This window comes from Anas acuta, chromosome 13 (assembly GCF_963932015.1).
Source record: "Anas acuta chromosome 13, bAnaAcu1.1, whole genome shotgun sequence".
Classification (NCBI taxonomy): domain Eukaryota; kingdom Metazoa; phylum Chordata; class Aves; order Anseriformes; family Anatidae; genus Anas; species Anas acuta.
The window spans coordinates 11065998-11091362 of NC_088991.1; the positions used below are offsets into that span (position 1 = coordinate 11065998).

Sequence of the window (25365 nt, forward strand, 5' to 3'; positions counted from 1 at the left end):
CCTACGTTATACTGTTGATGTCATAAAATACAACTTTATGACTTCCATTAAAGGTTTTAAAAGCCATTTCCAAATTATCCCCACTTGAAAGTGTAACTTTCTTCTCTGGCCAACCTTTAACTTCCTACGTATCAGGCAGACAAAACTACCTGATTCAGCACTAGTCCTATGATCCAGCTCTGTTCACTTTTCACTCTTATTCCTATACAGACCCATGTCAACAATAAACTGCAACCACACTGGGAAAACCCAGTTTCAACAGTATCACTCAAATGTGGAAACCAGCAAGAGACTGTTCTGCAGGGCAGCTAGGAATCTAATCCTGATTTAAGAGTTGTGCTAAAACCTTGGTGAGTCCAGGGAGGCCTGGACTAAATGCGTGCATGCATGAACATGAGAGGGAGACAGAGATTGGGGATGACCAAGAAGAATGAATGCTCTACATTTATGTTTAGGATTCTACCAGTAGAAAATGCATAAAACACATTACTGATATAAAAATAACAATACTTATTACTCTGATGAGCCCTGATCCTACTTCATCCAAGTCAAGACAAAACTTTCCGTGACTTCAGTGTTACTAGGTCAGGCCTATAGTGATTCACATTTTCATAGCACTGTACAGACATAAATTAGTAAATGAGAAACTGTGCATTAGATGCATCTGGCATCTCAAAAACAGGAGTTTCCCTGGTCTCAGCGGATCACTCTGCTCTCCCAAACAATGGGATCTAAGAAAAAAGGAAGAGAATGCTTGCAGGAAAATAAAGGGATGTTTGGATTCAAGGCCATGTGTTTGTGTCTGTGTGTCTGGCATGTAAAAACCTCTATCAGGTAAGAAAAAGGTTCTCATCATTACTCCAGGAATGGCAGAATGACCCTAAGGTTAAAGTTTTGCACTTGTGAATTTATTATATTCATGGCTTTTATTAACATTATAAGGGAGATTATCAATCATAAGTGATTGCCAAAGTGGCCAATAATTCAGTGATTTTCTGAAAGTCACTGGCTCCTTTGGAAAAAAGTTGACCTTGCCATCCAAGGCCAAGTTACCCTTCTGTACCTTAATAACATGCCTGTGGATGTAAGCTGCTACAGACTTAGGGGCTTCCACAAGCACAGACAAGCTCAGCATTTTCATTGCAACCTTCAGCCTGCCCAGTTTTTGAAGACCATTGTCTTCCAGAGGGATGATGCTCCACAGAACTCTACTGTATCCTTAGTTGCATCTTCTGCAGGAAGGAACACAGAGTCCTCTTCTCTACACTCCGCATGTTTTAACAGACACAAAGCAAGGCCAGATAGAAGCAGTACACATCAGAGGGTGCCAGCCCACTATTTGCTTCTGAAGTTCTTAGGAAAGGGAATAGTTATCATTTCTGGATTTTTTTTCATCCTGAAGCACAACGAGTTAAACAACGTCCACCCCTTCCTGCACCTTGCTGTAGGCTATGGTTACCTGGTGGACTGGAGTGTAAAGTCCCTTGTCTGGCAAAAAGAGCAGGTAGTGGGGGGAAATGGCTGAGTTTTCAGAGTCCTGTAACTGCTTTTCTCCCAAAAACTCAGTAAGAAAGATGCAGGGTGGAAATGATTAGGAACAAGCCCTCATTTCAGGACTAAACCAGTTTAGATCAGATGCCAGCAGTGGACAATGGCACCATCCCAGTGCTGATCCACAAAGCCCTCTCTCTCCTCAGCAAGTATATTTGCACAATCTACTGTCCCCAGCCCTATTTCTCTAGTACAAGCTGGGATTCCAACCTCCAACCTCACTAAGTTGCAATGAGCAAACAAAACCCTGCTATTCCCTCCAAAACACTGCCGGTTAAATGTCATCTGAGTTCTCTTTCTACAAAAGACATTACAAAACCCCCCTCCCCAGCTCCCCACCCCAGAAAACATGCTTGCACACACACATCCATATCCACATCCACACGCACACACACACAGATGCGCCACACACACCCCCACATCCATTCACACAGGAAAAACATCTTGCAGACTCCTGAAGGTGGAAAAAGGCAACTTGCAAATGTGCCTTTGCTTTTGATAAGCTCCCTCCTCCCACCCCCCTATTCCCCACATTGCCCCTTCCCTCCCAAATAATTGCCCTGTCCTCCCCCCTTCCCAGCTCTTCCAAAATAAATATTCTTTTTATTTGTTGGTTTAAAAGATTCTTTTAGGCTTGTAAGCAAGAGAGAGGGAGAGAGAAAAAGAAAAGAGAAATCTCATAGCATGAGAATGAAAACCCACTATCTCATGAATCTATGAAAGAATAAACATGAAGGGGTTAAGAACAGCGACAGAAGAGAGATTAAAAAAATATAATAATACTGAGAAGAGAAAGATGAAATTCAGTAGTGAAATGGAAGTGAGGATAGCGCATTAGTGAGCACAGCCGAAGATAACCTATCCCCCCCACCAGTTTTTGACTCAATTTCTTTAAATCTCCCTCCCCCCCTATTTAAAACTTTTTCTTTTTTTGTTGTCGTTTTTTCTTTTTTTTCTTTTTATGTCTTTTTTTCTTTTTCTTTTTTTTTTCTTTTTTTTTTCTTTTCCTTTTTTTCTTTTTTTTTCTTTTTTTCTTTTTTTTCTTTTTTACAATGATTTAAGTCCTTCAGCAGGAAACCAAAATCAAGACAAACACATCCCTCCCTGAAACCAAATCCCCTCCCATATACCCTTCTCTCCCTTATCCCCCCCAACACTCCGTGGTTCTACATGTGCTGAAAAGAGAAGAGTAAGCTTAGAATAAATCTAATGAATCAAAGGAATAAATGATAATGATAGTAAAGAGTAAAACCCAAACCCAAAAGACCACAACACTCCTGTGTTGTCATTGTCTGAGTGTCTGTCCCTATCTCTCTTGGAGGCTGCAGGCATCAATTTACATAGTACAACCAGTAAACAAGGTTGAAGAATCCAAAGGTGATTGGAAAAATGATTCGTGACCACTTGTCAATGGTGCTGACATCTGTCAGGTCTGGGATTTTGAGCTTCAGCTTAGATGACCGCCGGCGGAGACGGCAATTGGCACGGTTGCGGGCTGCGGCATGGTGGGTCAGCGGGACGTGGCGGTCCAGGGTTGGGTGGTGACCAAATCCATCCCGAGAGGCCAGCTGCTTCCGGAACTGGATTCCTGAGCCTTCAAAGGACATGACAGAGTTTCGAGAGTCGCCGACGCTGCTCATCATGTCCGTGGCCAGCAGCTCGTTGTTCATCTCCAGAGTGCTGAGGAGGATGTTACCGTAGGGGTCAACCTAGAACAGGGAAGACAGAGAGAAAGGTAGCAAGGTTGTCCTGTGCACAGTGTGCACATGGCTATGTCACCAGGGATGATTTTGAACTGTTTTCTGTGTACCAGTAATGCTTGTTGGATTATCAGTGGGCTCTGAAGCTGGTCTTCTGCATTTGCAAGGGTTGTCTATCAATGCTGGTTGCCCACAGGCTGGAGCCTGTGCTTGCAGCAAACTTGTGAGTGGGGCAACGTGACTTTGCCAGCAGATTAGACCAAAAGCCACAGGGGTACTCTGGGCTAGACCTGTCCTTGTAAGAGGATGGTCCTGATGAGATTAGCTTGAGGATGATGACCAAGGAGAAAAAAGTCCCAGTAATCACTGGGAGAGGTCTTTCTGGGCATCTGTCTGCAAACTTCAGTGGATCTGTGTTAACAACACGAGGGAACTGAAGTTTCTCTCTCATGATGAGGAGAAAGGCTGCACCACAGCTCACCCAGGACTGAATGAGCAGTGGAGAGACTGGATTCTCCTCCCACAATGAAAGAAGGGGACAAACCTGCTCTCTCACCCTCTTCTCTTCATAACGGTGGCGCTCATTGTTAGCCTTGCTGATCCGTTCGCTCTGTTTTTTCTGCTGCCGAGGGCCTCGCCCAAAGAATATGTAGTTGACAAAAGCGTACTCCAGGAGTGCCAGGAACACGAAGACAAAGCAACCCATGAGATAAACATCAATAGCCTTGACATAAGGAATCTTGGGGAGAGTCTCTCGCAGGTGGGTGTTGATGGTAGTCATTGTAAGCACCGTGGTGACCCCTGTAAGGAGAGGGTAGGTGTTCTGTTACCAAGGTGGGGTGGTTTCCTTAAATGCCCATCTCAGTTTCCCCATCACTCCTCCCAGCTGGACTGAACCTCAGAAAGGTTGGAAGCAATTGGGCAGAAAATTGTCATTATTCTAAGCCCACCTGCCTAATGCAGAAAACAAAACAAAACAAACAAACAAACAAACAAACCCACATCAATAGTGGGAGAAAATGTTGAAGCTGAGTATCATCAGAACAACGTGGATCAACATTCTCTGGACCTCAGCTTTCCAAGTGCTCTCTGATCGTCCTTCTTTTACTGACTGTGATAGGAAATACACATTTTTTCTCTTAGTCTCTCACTCTTCTCCCTGTTTTCTACTTCATGAACTCATTAGGTTTCCCTGGGCACTACTGAATGCCTCAGTATCCTTGACATGAATTTTTAATCTGCTTTGTCTTTCCAGTGCCATGAATATGACAAAGAGAGAAGGGATTCCTACTTCATGGCTCTCCTTTTACCTGCCTCATAGGCTTCTGTCCACATCCTTGGCCCTATACATTTGCACCTTCCTCTCACCAGCTTTACCCCTCACTACTTCAGTTATCTGTACAAACTCCTCTTCTGTTTTCCTTTTTAGGCCTAGTTATATTTCCTGCATCTTAAACAAACATAGTCTTCAGTCCATGGAAGACTAAACAGAAGGGATATATGACAACAGTCTTTCAATATCCAGAAGCTTTGTGCAAAAAAAAAGGAGGGGGGGGAGGAAGGAGAGAGGTGGAATAGAATGTTCTCTGTGTCTACCAAAACCAGACAAATTTCACTGGAGACCTAGGATAGATGCAAAGAAGAGATTTTTGACTGTATGAAGAGGCAAATCTGAAGGTACAGTGCCCAGAGGTGTTTGCAGAGTCTACTTCTTTGGAGCTTTTTTAGGACAAGTTAGATAGAGAGCTGTCAGGAATGGCTTAGCGAGAGCTGTTGCAGTTCTGACCTATGATGTTTTGCTTCTGTCTTCTCCTTTGAATCCAGATGTCAGCAGAAATTCAACAGCTGTGCATCTCGTGTCCACCCTTCTGCTTATACTCTCACTGTGCCAGCAATGTCTGCCATGATCTCTTTTTCTTTTCTCACTGATTATACTCCTGTCATTGCAACTTACCTTTTTAATTTACCATGTTCTTCCTGTCCCCTTCCTGCTCCAGACTTTCCAAACAAGTACAGCCAAATCATCTCTTTATGTGTCTCTGTACAAACCACGCTTCCTCCGAGCCTTCACGAACTCTCTCTTCTTCTAGAGCTAATTTAAACCCTCAAATTGCTCTGTAAGACCCAGCCTCTATCTGTGCCTCATTGCTTCTCTGAGTCTTAACCCTCCTCCCCCCCCCAGCTGAAATTCTTCTCCCTCTTTGGCTCTCCTATTTCCTCTGAACTTTCTATCATGTTGCACAGCCCCATTCTCATATGCCAGCCAACCCCCTTTTCTCCTGTTCCTTCTTCAAAATCCTCATCTGCAATCCACCCCCACTTCCCTTCTGTTGCTTAAAAGATCTCTTTTTTTCTTCCTCTCGTAGGAAAACATCTCTATTTAGGGGAACATATGCTTAAGAAAAACTTGGACTTTACTGTCCCACATTTGACTTGGTTATGAAGGTCTTCAGCTACAAGAAAGTGTCTGTATAGGGCCTAAAATATCACAAAAATGTGTAATGCTACTTTCTTTATTTTCTTAAACGCTTAGCCATTCACTCACTATACTTACTGCTTTTTGGCCATCCACTCTCAGCATGTACCATCTAACTAAACTGCTCCCAGCACACCTGTTGGCCAAGAGGTGCCCAGATTTCTCTGCTTCAGAAAACAAGTACAAACTAGAGTGAGGGAACTGGTGGGTTCATCGCATGTCACAATCTCACATGTCTGAGAAGCTGTGAGCATTTATGCCTTTGTTACAGAGTCTGAACCTGCACCTACAAAAATCTATAATGTAACTTTTACCGACTCAGACTTAGGAGATAATATTTCTGAACAAAAAAAGTCACACTTCAGGATGAAAGCTTCCAGTTTGTTCTCAGAAAAAATGTTCTTCATTTGGGATAACGGCTTGTTTCGCTGCTACCTCATCAAGAAAAAAAGTGTTTTCTTTCTTAGAGCTGCACTGTCTGATCTCCCTCAAAAAAACACCTTCTTCAATGTAAAATATAAAGATACCTACCCAGCGCCACTCGTGCAGCAGAAGCATCATAATTGATCCAGAAGGAGACCCAGGACAGGATGGTGATGAGGATAGATGGCATGTAGGTCTGCAGAATGAAGTAACCAATGTTTCTCTTGATCCGGAAACTCAAGGATAAGCGCAGATATGAACCTGTCAATGAGATATTACAGGGAGATGTTGTCTGAGAGGTGGGTGAGGCTGTATTTATGGTAGGAGCTTGGGTTAGAAATTGAAATTTTATTTGGAAAATGTTCTCAAGAGCCAGTGATAATGAGGAATCTCTCTTTCATTAGGTTTTGCAGACTCATCAGCTTTAGGGAGGGGCTCTTCAGAGTCTGCTCAGTTGGCTCAGAATATTAAGAAGAAAGGAAGTTCTACATAAGTTACATTATTATATCAGACATCATGGGATAATGTCTGTTCAGTACTCAGCAGAAACTGCCATTATGGTACGTTCCAATAAGACATAGATGTACACAGGAGATTTTAACCCTATATCTGGATTCAGTGAGACGATTTTCCTTTGTTTCATGTGCTAGCTTTTTCTCCAAACAACAATGAAGATCTGAATTGTATTTTTCCCATGCTGTTCTAAAAATGGGTTATGGTCATACTGGGCAAATTCATATGCAAATAGAGTACTGTTAGTTAATCTGTAGGTCTTTTTTTTTTTTTTTTAAGTTCTTGCAACTTCCTCCTAATCTTTTAGTGAACCTAATGGGGACAGTGACAACAATAAGGACTTTTACTGTCCTTCCACTGGAGCATGGTCATTTTTACAGGGATGAAGCCGTGCCTCTCATTGAAACAACTTCCAGGCCATTCTTCCTTCTCACCTCCTTCCCTAGGCAACACAGCAGCCTGAAATATGAGTATAATTGTGGGTTGGCAGCTAAGCTAAAAGGAGAACAACATTCTTTAATGATCAAGGAGGTAGACTCGGAAAAAGGAGGTTATGTTCTCTTACCAACGTGTGCCATTTGTACAGCTTGAATACAGTACTTCACCAGTCCTTTTTTTTGAAGGTCTTATCTAGATTGCAAACTCCTTTTGGAGAAACACTGCCTCTTATAGACCTCTAGATTACCACTGCAATGGGACCCTGCCCCTGGCATGCCTACTGAGGTACCGTTGCAACATCACCGTCTGCCACCACCACGGATGGACTTTGGCTTTGATTTCACGGCTTTCCAAAAACCATGTAACAGGTGTGTGGCTCGCTGCTTTGGCAGTGAGCTCCATGCCAGATCAAAGTGAACAGAGCAACCAAAATCCAAACCCCTCCAACTTTCCAACTGGCAGTATTTGAATTGTCCCAAGCGTTCCTTCCAGATCTTTTTATTGCAGTGTGCAGATGGGTTTCTTTCATTCCACAGACCACCTGCTTCTCAAGTGAAATATTCTCCTGTTTGCTGCTACACCTACATTGCCTTTAGGAGCCAGTTGCAAACCATGTTAAAATAAGGTAAAGTCTGAGAACCTTCTAAGGAGGTTCTGTTTTGAGCTCAGCTGGAGTTTTGATTAAGAAATTAAAACAACTGCATCCAAAAAAATCAAACGTGGTTGATATAGCAGATGCCTCTCTTTCAAAGGAACAGGACCCTAAACTAAAGCCTAGATCCTAAGTTAAAGCCTCAGCATCTAGATCAGAGGAGCAACCACACTGACCTAGATCAGCAGAGGGTTGATCACACCCTTGGGGCAGAAACTTACCGGTGGTGAAGACCACTTCCCTGCTGACCAGCCTCTGCTCGATAATGGTGAACTGGGGCAGTTCTAGCACCTCCATCCCCGTGACAGCAGAATCATTTCCTTGCCAGAAGAAGACAATGTCATCAACCGTGTAACCATCTGCAGAGGTGGAGAAGCACAGAGAGAAAACTAAGCTGACAAACTGCAGCAGATGACACCCCCATTTTCTCTAAGGTGATCTGGAAGAGGATCCAAAAGAAAGCCCACACCATCAGACAGCAAGCAGACCTCCTCCCTGCTGACGTACTTTTCTTCAGCTGAGCTTAGCAGTACAGTCCCCCAAAGAAGAGGAAAAAAAAAAAAAAAAAGGTCAAAACTCCCCCTTCTGGCTAGGATTCAGGAAAAAAACGTGGGAAATGGTCCACCAAGTCTTGACTTGTGCTACATAATCTCCATGGCTAATGTGACAGGGACTTGAGCATCTGAAGCCTGTATCAGATGCACCAAACACCGCAATTTGCTTTTTATAAACTGCCTCCTTTTACCAGAAGGGGGAGATCACACAATACATTCTGATATGGACTAGGTAAACAGAGCCTCCAAGTATTAAAAACTCCAAGAGATTAAAAAATAAAATAAAATATTTACAACTGTGATTGAAAAGGAATTTGAGCATCAGAGCACCTCCTTCTTTTAAATACTCTCAGTCAAAATTTGGAGTTGGGAAGTGGACAGAGCTTCTGAGATTGGAGACTGCCTTTGCCAGGCACTGGCTGAAAGAGCGCTAACAAGAGAAGAAAGGAAGGGAAGGCAGCATGGTGATGAATGCTCATCCCTTATGTTTCAGCATAATGGAATTGTTCAGAGGTTAACTCAGCTGAGGGTACAGCCTCGTGCTTTGACCCTGAACTATAGATAGCAGGGCTGCATGGGCTGGAAATGCTGAGGAGCCCACAGGCACAGTCCCAGGAGAAAGACTGCCCAGGTGCTTTGGCCTCACTGGGAGCAAGGCGCAGGGGACAAAGTCATGCAGCTCTGCTCCCATTAGTGCGATAGTCACAGCCCTGCCTATTGCCCTTGTGGGCAAGGAGTCATCTCCACTTGAAAATTAACATTGTTTTTGGCAAGCTAGGCTTTGCAGCACCGTGGCTGGTACTGGACAAGGGGTGTCCTCTTATTCTAAGCAAAGGGTAGAGCTGCATGGGAGCACCTCTGTGCTCAGAGAAGCACCAACACGTACACAGGCTGTAGTACAGCACTGTGGAATGCTTTGTTCAGAGCAGAAACTTCACCTGTACCCACAGACAGCTTTTATTCACCACCTGAGCTGCAGCACGACGGCCAGCCTCGGCCACAAGCCCTGGCAGCAGAGGCAGGTGGCTTGCAGCATCCAGCGAGGCCAACATCCACTACAGAGAGTGGCCACCAGAGCCAGCACCAGGTTGTTAGTGACAGCAGGGGAACGAAGAGCTGCTGAATAGAGGAGGAGGAATTATTCTACCTCAGCTTAAGTGCCAAGGGTTCCCCCAGCTCAGATCTGAACCTCTGAGGATGGTGTCACGCTGCAGCTCCTGAGTGGACAAAGCCCTGAGTAACCTGCTCTGATCTCATGGCTGACCGTGCTTGGAGCTGGGGGCTGGACTGGAGATACCCTGAGGTCCCTTCCAAACTGAGTTATTTGATGACTCTGTAGTGTCCAAGCCCACGTCCTGTGCTCACGGTCATTACTGCGCTTATTCACAGGTGCTAAAAAAGTAATAAGCATTTTCCAAACGCTGTGCCAGATCTGCTGCTGGTGAAAATCAGTCAAGCCAGGCCTCCACCTCCTCCCTGACAGCTGCTTCTGCTCCATGGCCCTAAGTGGTAAAGCACCCAGACTCACGAGCCCACAGGGATTCAGAGGCACCCTTAGGTCATCTCTCCTGCTGCAGACACCGAGGTGTCACAGCTTGCTGCCCTGCCTCAGTTACCCTGGCTTTGTGCACAGGACCTGGTGTTTGCATCTGGCTGCAGCATCTCCCAGAGCAAGGCACTAAGTGTGGAAAGGGTCATGAAAAAGCAAAGCCCTCACTGCTCCCGATACTTGATTCCAGTGGCTCAAACATGCTCGCAGCTACAAACATCGTGTGTGAGTTTCCACCTGAATTCAGACTCTCAGACACTGGTGGTCGCTCTGTGTTTTTCTGAGGTTACCAAGCTCTTTCCACCCAGCGCTCACCCTCTGCAGAGGTGCACCCAGCCTGTAAACAAGTCACCTCTCCACCTCCTTTGCAGTAAACAAGCCAGGCTGAGCTATTTAAGTTTCTTACTGCAAAACATCTGCTCCAGCTCGCGCACGGTTTTTAGCATCTTTTCTCAACCTCTTCTGATTTCTCAACTTCCTTTCTAAATTATGGAAACCAAAATTAGACAGAACCCCTTTCCCAGGCTCACCAGCAACATATTCAGAGGCCAATCGATTCCCTGCTCTGACTCACTGCTCCCCTGGTTTATATAACTGAGGCTCACTCCAGCCTTTTCTGTCAGAGCCCTGCCACGAAACCTCCAGCAATGATGCTCAGGGCTGCGATCCCTCCATCATTTCCCCCGGCCAATGCTCAGGCAGGGACTGTCCCTCAGTCCCGTGCCCAGACCTCTGCATTGAGCTGTGTTCAGATGTATGCGGGATGTATTCAAATGTGCAGCAAGCAAGCCACGCAGGCTGCTATCTTCATCATCCACAAATTTAACAGCAGTGACTTCAAATTTACTTCCTGATCAGCAATGAAAATGTCAAATTACAGTAACTAATTTTAGGATATCTCACAGTTAACTAGCTCTATTCCATTTATTCTACGACCTGCTGATATTGGGTACCAATCTTTTTTTTTTTTTTTTGGTTATTATGCAATGTGAAATCAAACACGTTTTTTTTTTCCGAGAAGCCATTTTTTAAAGTGATTCTAAAGGGAAAGGTTGTTCAGTCTAAAAATAAACGTTCCACTTTGATTTGCAGCTTTAGAAAGGAAAACGAAGTTTCCATTTTAATGTTAAAAAGCAAAAGAACTTTCACAAAGATAAGTCATTTCAACCTGAAATATCATAAAGTATTGATACAATGTCTTGAAATGTCAGATTAATGGCCTGTTTGTTGCCTGCCTCATCGCTTTTTTGTTCAGTCCTGGCACACAGCTAGGAGAGGGTTTATGGGGTGAGGGCTGTTTTCGGGACAGGGGGTTGGATCAACAGGCACTGCCAGCCTGGGCTTACCTCCTGCAGGCAAGTGCCACAGGCTGCTGTGGGGAAGGAGACCCCAGCTGCATGCTGCTGCTTCACAAACCCAAAGCTCCCGCAACACAAAAGGGTTATTTTGGTGTTTGTTTTTCTTGCTTATTTGTTTTCAGTGTGTTTTTTTAAGCCAGGCATGAAAGGAGTGTTGTTCCAAAGTTGTGTGGATGTGGAAGCAAACAAAATGGAGCCCTGTGGATTTGTGATGTGCAGGAGTGTGAGAGACAAAAGCTCTTAGGAAGGGAACCATGAGTCTCTTCATCTCTGCGTAGATCTTAGAAATATTGTAAGGAAGTGTAACTTCAACTAACAAATTGGCTTGACATGTCCCATTAAGAACAAAATCGCAACATGGGGAACTGTGGGTAATTCTCTGCCTTCTGTTTTCTTGGTTGTACCGTAAACTATTCTCAAAATACGAAGGAGTGCCAGAAATGACATGCCATTAGTGCCTCCAGGAGGACCTCATTTACATCCCATTACCCACCACGCCAAGCACTGCTATCGCTGCGCATCCCGAGCGGGAGCAGGGCTGCCAGGCGCGGGCAGGGCTGGGGAGGCAGCACCGTGCCTGCCGGCTACCGATGCCGTGGGACCTCTTTTATGAAAAAAGCAATTCTCTGATAATCACCACTGAAGCTGCATCATCATTACTGTGAGATCTGCTGCTCTGGACCGCTCCTGCGGGGATACTGCAGTGCATTTTTATGAGGGAGAGACCAATCTCCCTTCGCCAGCACGGTCAGGGGAGGCTTTTCATGGGAGTCCAAGGAAAATCCAAGCAGGGAGGGGCTGTGGAGAGCTCTGGTCCCACCTCCCATGAAGAGCAGGCTCAGCCACCAGTGAGGACAGCTTTCCAGGGCTTGCTTAGGTCTAAGGGAGGCTTTTCTACCAAAAGCAATGGTGCTTTTAGTGCCCAGCCTGCTGCTAGATCTCTATTTTCCTGGGCATTTCACCCATGAGGTCCCCAGGGAATAGAGTTTGGATGGGAAAGCCCGGTCCCACCCAGGGCACACCCTTGGATGGGGGTTAACACCCGGGGGAGGCAGCCCAGGGGTGGGAAGGCTTGGCTGGGGCAGGTTGGCGCATGGCATTGTGTGGTATACGCACAGCTCTCGATCTCCAGCGTGCAGTTCTGCTGGTCCAGGGGGTACCTCCGCAGGTCCATCATGCAAGCAGCCGTGGTAGTGATCCTGAAAGAAGGGGAAAAAAATAGGATATATATTTATTATTATTATTATTATTTTTACCAAAAAAAAATAAAAAAGGAGAAATGAAAGGCAGACGTGAAAGTCAGGCAGCATTTGGGGCCGCTGTTTCCCTGGAAACCAGGGAGAGCCGCGGTGGGAGGGCGGGAGGGAGGTGTGCGGGGGGCTGGATGCAGCTCACCCTCAACTGCATGGCTTAAACCCTTCGTGACTCACGTCAGCAAGGCAGTGTCTCTATTAGCGAGGTGGGGAGGGATTTGTGTTCCTCCTCTGTCTCTCCAGGAGAAAGACAAAGAAACTGGGAGTAGGCAGAGCTATGGGCAGAGGGGGAGAGACATGTCAGGTTATTAGAGAGAGGCAGAGGACACATGTCCATAAACTGAAAATGCATCAATTAAATTGCCTGGCCATGACCTAGGGGGAAGAATGACTGACCATGTTTTTCTCTTGTTCTCCTTCCCAAATTGCCTCAAGAACCCCACTGCAGTCCCAATCCTTCCATTGTACCTACTGCCCTCCTGCTCCTGCACTATGGGCTGGCGGCTCCGCTCACAGATTCACTCTTGTGTGAGTGATTTCGTGAGCAAGATTTGCCTGACACATGAATGCACGTGTGCACATCTCCTATAAAAATAAGTACGGGGAGAGGAAGAGGGTTGGTGCTGCTTTGGGGGTGTCAGAGCCACTCAGTGCCCATGGAGCGCTCACACGTGTGTGCAAGGAGGGTGCTTGTGTGTTACAGAGAGGCGTCGCTCTCTGGGATGGGGCATTTTGCAGTGGGGTAGATGAGGGAACGGGTAGGAAGCAGGCACAGAGCAGAACAGCCGCTAATTTACCAGCCCTACAGTTAGCAGGCTGCCCCCATTTCTCAAATATATTGCTCCCCTCACCCTTCAATGCAGTTTTCTTCCTATGCAGTGTATGTGTGCAGAGTGCTGAAGAGAGGGGAGAGATTGGTGCATTCCCCCCCCTCTTTTTTTCAATTAACCATCTGGAAGGCATTAATCAAGCTACACATTTTTTACTATGTAGGCATAACCAGTGAACTGTTAACAAGAAAGCTTTATCTTCTGAGCCCTGTGGCCAGGGAGACAGAGAAAAGGGGGGAGAAAAAAAGACAAGAAAGCGGAGAGGATGAGATGGCGAACCAGTAAAAGAGAAAAAGCATCAATGAAAGAAAAAAAGAGAGCAGAAAGGGGAAGGAGGGGCAGGAAGGGTGAAGCTGGATGGAAAATTGGAGGGGGGGTGGTGGCAGAACGGGGGTGCAAGCACCCGTGGGAGAGCACAGCTCGGGGGGTGCTGGGGTGGGGGCCAGAGCAGGGCGGGCAAGCGGCCCCGCGGAGCTGCTGGCTCTTTAAGAAATCTCGTGTGCTAAATTTATCTCTCTGCTGTCTGTGAAGACTGTTTGTAGGAGATGAAGCCTTGAGGAGAGCCTTTGCCACTGCCTGCCGTGCTATAAATAGATCCGAAGAGACGGAGGGAATTTATATATATCCTCGCTGGGTCTAGATACAACACTGCAACTGCCCTCTCTCCGAGCAGGGGGCCCGGGCGAGCTCTTAACCCTTTTATCCGTAATGCAGTTGGGGTGGAGGAGAAAGCACAGGGGGGGAGAAGGATGACAGGGCAGGAGCCACGTACAAATTATCACCGCGGCGTTGGGACTGCACGCATTGATCTCACAACCCCCGGGTTCGGCACCTCGGGGAGGACTGCGGGCAACCCAATGCCTCTCCCACCCTGACCCACCTGGGTACGGGGGAGAGCCCCAGGCACACCTGGGGGAGCCAAACTTTGCCTGGAGAGCCCACGGTGGCAGGTGCATGGTCCATCCTGGCCGGGCGCAGAGACCAGGGAGTCACGGCCGGGTGTGAGTCATCCCCTGTGCCGCACACGGCTGTACTGTATGCATTATACCGCACCCCTGGGAAACAGCGGCGACAAACGCGCTCTCCCATTTTCCCTAAAGTGTGCGATGCAAAAACGGATTAAATGAAAATTTTCCACCCCATTTGTGGGACCCTGCAGGCTAAAACCTTTCCGCGGTGTCCATCCCCGAGTCGCAGCCTGGCTGGCGAACGTGGCTGCGCTAAGGACATCCAGGGGAAGCCTGTTCTGGATGGAGAGGGACCCTCGTGCCTCTCGGCAGGATTTGTTCGTCACCTGCAGTGCTGGTTGGAAATGCAGAGCACGACACAGTGAGCTATGGCTACCACACTCCATGCGCCAAATCCCGCTCACACTAACAGCCAACATAAATCCAGAGCCACTCCAATGATTTTTGCAAGATCACACCAATTTACATCAGCAGAGATTTACATCAGAGCAGGATTTATCCCTGTTGATTCAAAAAGGAGAGAACTTCAGGACAGATAGGACAGAAAGGAGAAAAATGAGATTAAGAGGGCATCAGTCCTTAAAAATCAGATAAGAATTTCTCTTTCCCTCCAATTAAAGGGTGGGCACATCCACACTGCACAGCTCAGCATCCAACAGAGATACCCCAGCTGGCTCGAGGCCCCAGGTTCATGCTGACCTGCCCACATAACAGTGCTGGGACAGGTGAGGACTGGGACCAAGTAAGCACACAGATTTTTTTTTCTATTTTTCTAGCAGAGAAACACTGGACTGCAGCCACCTGCTTGTCTGGAGCATTTCAGCTGCAGTGTTGCACCCACAGCAAGGGGCAGCCAGCAAGGCCATGGGCACTGGCACCGTGGGACCACCTGGGTGTTTGGCTCCTGCAGCACAACTAGGTGGGGAGCAGCTGGCCTGAGGTGCTGGGTTCTGACTCTGGGCTTCCTAAGGTTTAATAAACCACCCTTCTTGGGATAAGAAAAGTGGCATCACAGAGAGGAATGAAGGATGTTTAATTATTTATATATTGGACCTTGAAAAACATCCTGTACCCCAACAGCCCTTTGCTATACCCTGCTCATGGGTGACCCACAGCATCACTGCTCTGTTTGCCTGCTCCCAGAAGACAGAAGAGTGATGATGGCACAAGTGGTGATGGGGGAGGCAGGGGCAGAGCTGAGGGGCAGGAGAGCAGATAATGCAGGACAGGAGGCCACCGGGGTAAGGGAGCAGAGGGGTGGGATCAGGGGAAGCAGGAGGTGAAGGAGCCTGGGGAAAGAAAGCCAGAGAAGAAGGAGAGGTTAAAAGACAGAAAGCAGAGTGGATACTCATTCTGTGCGAAAGGAGATGAGGAGACAGAACAAACCATCACCCTGTAAACAGCTCTAGACAGAGTGCAGTGCCCGGAGGAGACGTGACCCAAGTGGAGCAGAGCAGGGAGTGTGGGGCCGGAGGGGATGCCAGGGAAGGGTGCCACCTTCCCTGTGGCACTGGCAAGAGGTGCTGGCTCCTGGCCAGCCCACATCTTCCCTCTCCCTACCCTCTCTCTTGCTTCTTTACCCACCATCCCTCCCCTTTTAAATTTAAAAATGTGTGTGGTGTGAATTCCATCTGCTCTGATGGCGATTCACAGAGACGCTGCCTATCAGAGGGGAGAGGCTCGCCTGCCCTTCACACGATGCTCTCAGTGAAGCATCCAAGCCTGGCCATCACCACCCGCCACCTCCAGCCCCCCTCTCCTCCCTCCATTTCTGTCCCCTCTGCAGGCCTCCAGGTCATCCCCCTCGCATCACAACCTTCACACTTCCCTCCCCACAAAAAAGACGTCTTTGTGCCTTTGCCCTAATCATTGCTCCTCAGGTCTGCAGGCTTTCAAAGCAGCCAAGTCCTCAGTGCCCTCCCTGCTACTCTGCTGCACAGCTGGCAGGCAGTCCATCAAGGGGAGACAGGGCTAGGGAGAAACCACTGTACATTTCCAAAAAGAAAAAGAAGGGACGTGCATTCACGAGTTGTCAAGCAGCTCTGGCAGGCTGTGTGCTGATAGATATCCCCCTGCTCTGCCAGCACCTAGCAGATCCAAGCAGAAGCTGAGGCAACACAGATACCTTACCATGGAGAGAGTCCTTCAGCCCCAGGGGAGGTAGGGATCGTTTCAAGAAGGACAGCCACAAAACTCCAAGTCCCACCAGGCAAGTGCTAGGTCTCTGTTACAAGGAGGCGGCGATGCCCACCTGGCACTGGTACCACCAAGGCAGAGGCAGCCACGGAAAACCAATGCAGCCTCAGCCTGCTGCCTGCTCCGTGAGCATCACCATGGGACCATCCCACCACAGCTGCAGCTCCAAGGGGAGAGCTCAGACTCCTGCACACCACCAGCCCTCCGTGAGTTCTCTGACCTGAACGCCACCACCCTTTTCATTCCCTTTCCGATCCTCCTCATCGCTGTTTACTTATTAATGGCTTCTTCTGTCTTATTTAGAATGATTATATAAGTTCAAAGACAGAGCAGCGTGGAGCTCCCACCTATTAAAACCTACCCTGGCTGAATGTCTCCTCTCCATCTCCCTCCTACCCTGTTGCTTGCCTCCTCCACAGGAGCTGTCCCTTCAGCTCCCCGGGTCTGATCTCCCTGTACCAAACTTCAGCTCTGGAGGCCCTCAGCCACTAGTTCATCCTCTGGATCATCTTCAGTGTGTTGAGAGAACCAAATTCATCAGCTATGAGTGTAAAGGACAAAATATGACCTCCCCAAAACATTATTTGATTCATAAAGGAGCAGGTCCAGCCTCTCTAAGGAGGACTGGGTTGGAGAGAAGCAAAGACATTCACCTTTGAGGGGTTCCTAAAGCAACTAGGGTCCCTTTCTCCTTAAACTCATCCTTACAAAATGACATACTTCACTGTTTGCATCATAACTATGTGTATATCAGTGAACTAAATGTGCCTGAAACTGGTTTCTGGGGTCAATGTTAAGTGGTACTGGAACAGCATGTGCCTACACTTACAGTTTTGTCTGTTTTGCAGGTACAGAGTAAGTTTCATCACCCAGGGACTAACACAAATATTCAAACACCCTCACAGCTAAAGATTAAAAAAAAAAAAAAAAAAAAAAAAAAAAAAAAAAAAAAGTTTAAGTTGCTGTTTGAAACCTTTTGGATTTCAGATTACCTGAGAAGCTGAAGATGCTCCTGTCCCCAGTGATACAGACACCCAGAGCTCAATTTGTAGCAATGAGGAGAAAGCACACAAGTAGCTTGAGTTTCACAGGACATGTGCAGACCCCCCTCAAGGGATAAGTTAGTCTTGTACAGGAATTCTGATAACTGAGAGTAGGAGAGGCAAAATTGCTCTTTTGCTGAATGTGGGAAAAAATGAAATCAAATTTTTACTCTGTACATTCTCAGAGTCAGTCATAAAAATCATGCTGGCAAATGTCACCTTCTGCCTGGCAGTAAGCACAAACTTTGAAGGGCCTGGAGGGATTTATAAATCCATGGTGGATTTTGCCATTCTTTTAACACAGTCTGATCTTTGCAGACTCCTGGAGGTCATGTTAGAACCAAGAGCAAGGCAAGGATATGGAATATTTTCCCCTTGTGTCTGCTGGCCTAAAACCGACTCCATAAGTCCTGGCACAATCCTGCTAAGGTCACTCTGTTTCCAAAAGCATCTGTGCTTGCATAGGCATCCTTTGATAAACAGCAGTATGCGCAGAACTCAAATTAGACAAGGAGAAAAAAAAGCTCTTCTAAACTAGTATTCAGGGTACCAGTAATCGAAATCAACCTGTTTTCCACCCTGGGAGAGGAAAAAGCATGTGTTTTCAGGGGATAGGAATTGAAGTGTGGATGCAGGCACTTCTGTGCCCGACTAGTGCTTCCAGCTAAGTCCCTCATTCTGGCCCTTAGAAGGCCAAAACACCCATGGGGATTTGTCAGGTTCCCAACTGAACTCTCATTTCCCCTCACCCACTGAACAAACCCTTCTCCCACACCCAGATCTCTGTGTTGGAGCTGGGTGGTGTGAGCAGTGCAAGGCTGCAGCACCAGCTTTGGAGCCCAGCTGGGTGGACACGAGCCCAGCTGCTTACACCCAGGCTGCCAAAGGAAAGATTTCTGTTGCCTTTGCCTAACCTGCGGAGGGAGCAGGCAGAGCTGCTAGAGGCAGGGTAGAGACTGAATCATCTCGCACATTTCCAGAGAAACCTCTCTTGGGGAGGGAGGGGGAAGCAAAGAGAAAAACTGCAGATTTCTTCTCTTCTGGCCTGCAAGATGGAAGGAGAAAATTGCTGCTCAGGGGTCTCAGTGTAGAGAATACTGCTCAGTTATAACCTGCCAGGTCCCTACTCCATAAAAATCAGAGAACACCCATAGGGAGAGCAAGGACATGGCTGCAAACAGCAGGCTCCGAGCGAGACAGGAGAGAGAGAACCCTTTATACCAACTGGAGAACCAATAATCCCAGGCCTGAATTTGGGGAATGTAATTCAGACATAGCTGGGTCCTGGTCAAGAAACAAGCTGGAAATGGGTGCTATAAAGAAGATGAGCTCCAGCAGAGCCCAAACCATGTTGAGCAGGGAGGGCAGCCCCAGAGGCACGACGCAGCAACCGGCTGGAGGGTGAGCGGGTGGGAGGGATGCTGGACGTGCCTCAGCTCACCTGGGTCTCTGCCCTGAATAAGGTGAGCTACAAGTGGTGCTCAGGCTGCTGCCTGGCCCAGGAGTGGGTCAGTTTGCTGTAGTGCAAAGGCTGACACCCCCCAGGAGCAGCTACACTGCAGGGAGCAGCTGGCTGTTGGGAATTTAACCCCGTGAAAAGCAGAAACCATGTGCTGCCAAAGCAAATACATCCAGCTTCGCTCGGGTTTAAACTGCAAGTGTTGAGATGTCTGATCTATAACAGCTCTCTCCACCTTGCTTCAAGCCCTGAACAGGCATTTACACTGATGGGGAAAGCAGGGGTCTGCGTTCCCCATGGGCTCAGTGCCCTGCTGTGCCTTGGCTCCTTTGCATCTACACAAACTGCCTCGTCTCCAAACCACACCTCACTGCGGTGACTATCATGGGCAGGAATAAAAAAAAAAAAAAAAAAAGAGAAAGCAAAACACACGCACACCCCCACCGCTACACCACCTTCGCAGGAGGAGATCCCTCATTCTCCCTGCACAGGATTTAGTCTCCGTCATCAAATTCCTCTGCAGTTTTTCAGTTGCTCAGCTCACATCGCCTGGGCTCCTTGCCAGCCAGGCGCTGCATCTCGCTCGCTGTCCACTCAGCTCCGCGCCTGCTGCCCCGCGCCCCGGCCCTCCGCTCCCCCGTGAGCGCAGGGATGCTGAGCTCCTCGAGGCACCTGTTCTGCTGGAATTCAGTTTGGTCCTTAATTGGAACGAAATCAAATAGCTTCGAGATTTCCCCGAAGGGTGTTTTTAAGCCGGTTTCAAATGCGATTTCAAATTACCATATGAGGATTTCAGCATTGTTACAGCTCTTTCTATTTTTAGGTCTCTGGAAACATAGGAAAATACTGACGACATCAACATTTGATGAGTGTTAACTCGCTTCACTACCAAATGGAAACTGCATAGTCTAGAAAAGGAAATACAGATATCAGACCATAATGTATAGCTTATATGTGTGCTAACGTAAAGCTTATTGAATATTATGGCAGAGGTAGGCTACACAGTCTCTGGGGGTTCAGAGAAAGGCTTCGATGTTTCTCCCTATAACTCTCAAATTCCAGCAGTGGTAGTGCAAGCGGCATGAAATAGAGAGGGAATTATTGACATAAGTGAAAAATTCCCTGCATAAAATTAGGAGTGAAACATCAACACTTTGAAACATTTTTTTTTTCTTAAATGAAAAATTTCTCCCTAATTTTTTTTTGTTTAAAATTTGATGAAACCAATGCAATTTCTGACAAAAAGCCATTAGGAGGAAAAATACATTAAATCCAGCTGGTTCTACACAGTTCTTCCTCACTATCTTATCCACCTCCCTCCCCTACACCAACAGTTGACTGCTTTTCATCTTTGTGGGCAGCTCCTTTAAGCCTCCCTTCCTGTTGCAGCCTTTCCTTGTTTCTTTAGCACATTCCTTGCTGTGTGCTCCAGGAGACCACCTCTCCCATACTTTGCAGGTACCTTTAATCCCTTCAAGGTATCTGGGGGTCAGAGGAGTGTGGACACAACCGCACCTCACCACCTTCCATCTCCTAAAACCCCGCTGGCTCTGCTGGGTTTGCATCCTCCCACAGCAGACCACACATCCTCAGCTGCTTGGAGCATCCCCGGGGCTGGATCTGGGCTCCAGACCCCGGGATTTGGGCCATCTGCTAGCTTGGAAGGGACGGAGCTGGGAAACACCAGCACTGGTCCCGCAGCCCAGCGTTGCCTCCCCAACACAGCCCGTGGCTGTTTATGCATTCCTTTTGTCGGAGATCTGGCAACCGGCTTTTAATCCCAGCCCAGTGTGAATTAATTTTGGAGTAAGCTTTTGTATCGAACGCTTTTCCTAAGATGTAGCTGTATTACATCTGCTGCACTCCCTTCATCCACTAATTCGTTAATTCTATCAAAAACAAGCATATGCTTTTCTGACACGCAACTTCCACAATGGAGCAGAACGGCAGAATAAAGAGCTTCATTTACTCGTGGAAACAAGTTATCTGAAGCTTGATCTTGTCCTCACTGAAGTCAAACGAAATACCCATTGACTCCATGTGAGCTAACTCGGACCTTGTGGTCTGATCCGGGGTTTGAGCCTGATCCTGCCTGAACACTCGCTGAAAGCTGGGGCCTGCCAGGGTGTCATCCTCCCCGGTCTCTGACATCAGAGGCTGCTGGAAAGAAAAATGACTGTTGTGCCACAAATAGCACGATTGAGTCACTTTGCTACAGGATCAGCTCAAAGGAGGGGGAAGCGACTGGTGAGAAGGTAGCAGGAGAAGGAACAGAGCTGTGGCATCTTGCCTGAGGAAAAACAAATAAGCAGGTAAACAAATGAAAAAAAAAAAAAATGAAAATGCCTCCTTTGGCCTTCTTCTATCAAGACAACTCCATTTTAAAGATCCTTCCAAAAATGCAAGAGAAGACAAGGCTTCATAATGCAGGAGAAGGACCTGCACTTTCTTTCCTGTTTGCAGAGCAAGCATGGGTGTATTTGTACCAAGATGAAGGGAGCACAGGTGAATATCCAGACCATTTTCTTACCTGCTTGCACCTGCTGTGCATATGTCTATGTATTTTTGAATACGACCACAATTATTTGCACCTGCAAAACTGCACCTAGCACTTTGCTGTCAGCAAAATCACAGGTGCAGGAGTCAGTCCAGACAGCAAGCCTTAAGGAAAGCACTGCCCATACCACTATGGGTAAATCTAGAGGGACTTCAAGCATTCAGGGCACCTGGCTTGTTCCCTAGAGCCCCAGTGTTTTCAGGGCAGTGAAAGCCAGCCACCCTGGCTGGAGGCACAGCCAGGGAAGAGCAGTTGCAATTGCTCACTGCTTTGTTTTTGCAGTTGCCTTTTTCTCCAGGGGCAAGAGAGCAGCTTCCAGGAAAACCAGCCAAAAGTTAAAACAACACAGGCGGCTCTTACTATGGCCCTGGAAATAACAGGGGCAAACAGCTGTCATTTTCTTTCTTTTGGCCTGGATGCAGTTTTCCTCATCTCACCCAGGCCCTGTCTGGGAGGGCACCGAGCTCCCCCACCCGCACTGCAGGGCCCCACAGGAGGGCAAGGGCAGGGACGGTGCAGGAGGTGCTCAGACAACAGCCTGGCCCTGCAAACCCTCCATGGACTTCCACTGCTTGGCAGCAGGATCCACACTGCTCGTTGTCAGAGCTGACTAAATGGCAGCTGATAAAAATACACGAGTATTTCTGCGCCATGCACTGCGCAGGTACACGCTAAGGGTGCCCACCAGCCTGGGGGAGGCAGCTCCATGCTCAGGTGGGCTGGCTCAGCAGCCTGAGCCTCACAGCACTCTGTGCCCCCTCCTTCACGACAGGCTGGAGCATACCCCTGCCTGTCCCTTAGCACAAGCATTCACTGCTTCTTACATCTCCCCGGAGCTCTGCCACAGGGAAACACTGGGCACAGCCACCTTGCTGTCCTAGCAGGATGATGTCCTGTGCAGCCTCCTACTTTGGTGTGCCTACATCCAGCCCCACCCTCCCCCAAACAGCCCTGCTACTTAAAAAGGAAGAAATCATCATAGAAAGTCAGTCCTTGCCACAAAACACGAAGCAGCAGAGGAGCTGATACTGTAAATGGGAATGGTGGGTGTACCCTCTTTGAAAGAGAAAGGTCTTTCCTCCCCCTTTGCTGCACTGGGACGTAAGCCCAGAGCTGCTATCACAATCAGTTGTGAATGTGGAGGCAGGTCTAAAAGCCAGCTGTGAATTTTGGTAGTCAAAAAGGAGGAAAAAAACAACAACAACAAAAACAAAGAAAACACACTAGGAAAACAGCTCAAAGCAGACAAATACAGGATTGGGGAAATCATTGCTTAGATTTTACCTACAACATCCAAAAGTGCACACTTATCTACAGCTGCAAACTTCCCATTTAGCCCTCTTCTTTCTCCCACTTGATGTTCCTACCTGCCCTGGCACCTCTACAGATCCAGATATCACAGCGAGGCCAAACTCTGTCACCTCCCCTACACACAAACACACTTTCAAAAAGCCTTTGTACTTGCCAGTAAATTTACTCCAGACACCATAAAAAGCCTCCTCGCTGAGGACCATTCCCCTACTAGATACCAACTTTCAAAGCTCAATTATCAAAATTGCTCTGGTAAAGAGACTTTTTTTTTCTTTAAATGGTACAAAAACGTCTACGATCTCATACTCAAAAATAACTAAAGTGATTTTACTCAAGTGCTACAGGTATTCAGCATTAGATACCAGAGTAATGAAGTCTCATCTCCGTAGGCCAAACTTGCAGAAAATTATAAGGAACTGAAAATGAGTGTTTCAAATGGAAGTGTTATGCAACATGAATGACAGTGACCTGAAACACACAGAACCAACTATTCCCATCTCCAATATTTGTCTACAGCACTACAGGGAACCTCAGAGGCCTGAAGGAAACAACCACGTCTAGCTTGGAGAAAGAGCAGGTGCTTAAACCTGCACAACACTTCAGAATCTGTGTAGTCAGTGTGCACGAAGAAAATACCAGAATCTCTTTCAAAATGGAGGAAATTTAGATGAGGCATCTTTCACAGCCACAACCAACAGGAATTCCCCTCCAACTTACCTCAGGCCATATAGGACAGTCCCATCAGGATGGAGCCGGATCATGCGATTCTTCACGGTCACTCCATGCAGAAAGGACTTCTTGTCGTTCAGGAAATAGGTGTCAGGCAGCCACAACTGGTCAGCCACCCGATTGTCCAGGGTCAGGTTGAGAGGAAGGTCATTGTATGCCAGGCGTTTGTCCCGCCAGCTCTGCTGGAAGTACATGGTGATGGTGTAGTCCTAGGAGAGAAACATGCTAGTGTCACAGCCTGGCCTCAGGGCAGGGACATAAAGCAGTCCAGTCCCTCCTGCCACTGCTGAGACCTTTGGTGGGTCTCCACATTTGTTGGCACCCAAACGTTTGCGTCTGCACCTCCACCAGCTGAAGGGACTCATTTTGCAGAACTGATTCATTCTACAAAAATGGAAACAATACACTTGGTAAAGTCCACTTTCATTCTGAGCAGAAATTCAGGACATTCCCAAAGGCACATGGAAAATCTCACCTCTAGGCCAAGGATTCAGAGTCAACCCCGGCCAACCATGACAAACTATTAGCACTTGCCCTGGCGTATGAGCTAAGTTGGGAGTTCAGTGCAATTCTCAGAGAGGGACATATGTGGAGGAAATCTGTCACCAGTGGAGCATGATCCACTGGGTAAAGGGCAGTTCCTTCACCATCCCCAGCGACCACAATGCCATACATGTCTCCTCTTCCTTTCCTGTTCCACAGCACAAAGCTGAAGCTTAAAAGTTCTGCTGAGTCAGGACTTTTCCAAAGGGCAGGGAGAGCTGCTCTGTAGCCTACAGCTGCAGCTTTGCAGAACAAATTCTAGATGCTGCACAGTAACTGTACATCCCGGGGAGACCCAGAGGCCCCAGATCAGCTTTTCCATAAAGCCACAGACTGTGTTGTAGCACTGTGCTAGAAGTACAATCATTTCCTCTCAGATAAATGAGTAGTACAGGAAGGGGTCTTGTACACATCAATGAAAAAATCTTCTCACAACAGGTCTTAAATAGGCTAGGAGCCAAGATTTTTTTTGGGGTAAGACAGCTAACAAGATGTAGATTAGGAAGTGGGCAGGGTAAGCAGCGCTCACAAGTCTTGCTGATAGCAGCCTTACAGAAGCCAGTAACTTTTCACAAGTCCTTAAATAAAAAGCTTTCTGCAAATGCATGCAAATGAACTGCTGGGGCCAGAGACACGTTGTTTCTTCCTAAGCAGATACTTAAAGTGCCAAAGGAATCCTCCTGACCATGCATGAGGGGCATTTCTGCTCTGCATTGCCAGCTCTGTGCCAGGGGCTGGCAAGGACCATGCTCATGCACTAACATCTGGGCTGAGCAGAGAGGCATCCTGCCTGCCCGTCTTCTCCCACTGACTTTACTCAAAGCCAGGTTTGAGTTAGCACCTCTGAAAACAAGCTCAAATAATCCCACAGTATGGGTATGCCAGCTTTCGGGTATCTAACTATGATTCAGAAATCCAGACCCACATGCGTATCTGAAAGGTCATGGAGCGAATCTGTGGTGTAGTCTGGATACAAAAGCTATATCTGTCACCTTCTGTATTATATTGAAAAGAGCAAAAACAGTGACAGGTTTCTGGCCAAGAAACTGTGTTACTTTGCTTTTTAAAGGATTGCTAAGCTCTTGCTTCAGAAGCACAGTCCATCTCTCAGGGACACCAACATTCTCACTTTGGTCAAGACCCTGCTAAGGAAAATATTCTCTCTGGTTACCCCTCCCAGTGACTTTGGACCTGCATTGCAGTATGAGCAGAGCACCTGAGTTTCTGGAGCCTCTAACCCCACTTGGTACCCAGCTCTCCTC

At 47.4% G+C, this 25365-nt stretch overlaps 1 protein-coding gene across 3 annotated transcripts in view; it reads right to left on the reverse strand.

Moving 5' to 3' along the window:
* Positions 1 to 886: 886 nt before the first annotated feature.
* The window catches only part of LOC137863712 (gamma-aminobutyric acid receptor subunit beta-4), a 64911-nt gene continuing 40432 nt past the window's right edge, over positions 887 to 25365 (reverse strand). For 2 of the 3 annotated variants that reach the window (XM_068697090.1, XM_068697092.1), the window contains 6 exons: positions 23549 to 23769; positions 12331 to 12413; positions 7975 to 8112; positions 6259 to 6411; positions 3796 to 4052; positions 887 to 3260 (listed from right to left, as the gene is read on the reverse strand). In XM_068697090.1, the coding sequence (XP_068553191.1) occupies positions 2883 to 3260; positions 3796 to 4052; positions 6259 to 6411; positions 7975 to 8112; positions 12331 to 12413; positions 23549 to 23769 (1230 nt within the window). In that variant the 3' untranslated portion in view covers positions 887 to 2882. The remainder of the gene's footprint in view (positions 3261 to 3795; positions 4053 to 6258; positions 6412 to 7974; positions 8113 to 12330; positions 12414 to 23548; positions 23770 to 25365) is intronic. The other variant, XM_068697091.1, reaches the window with a different exon arrangement.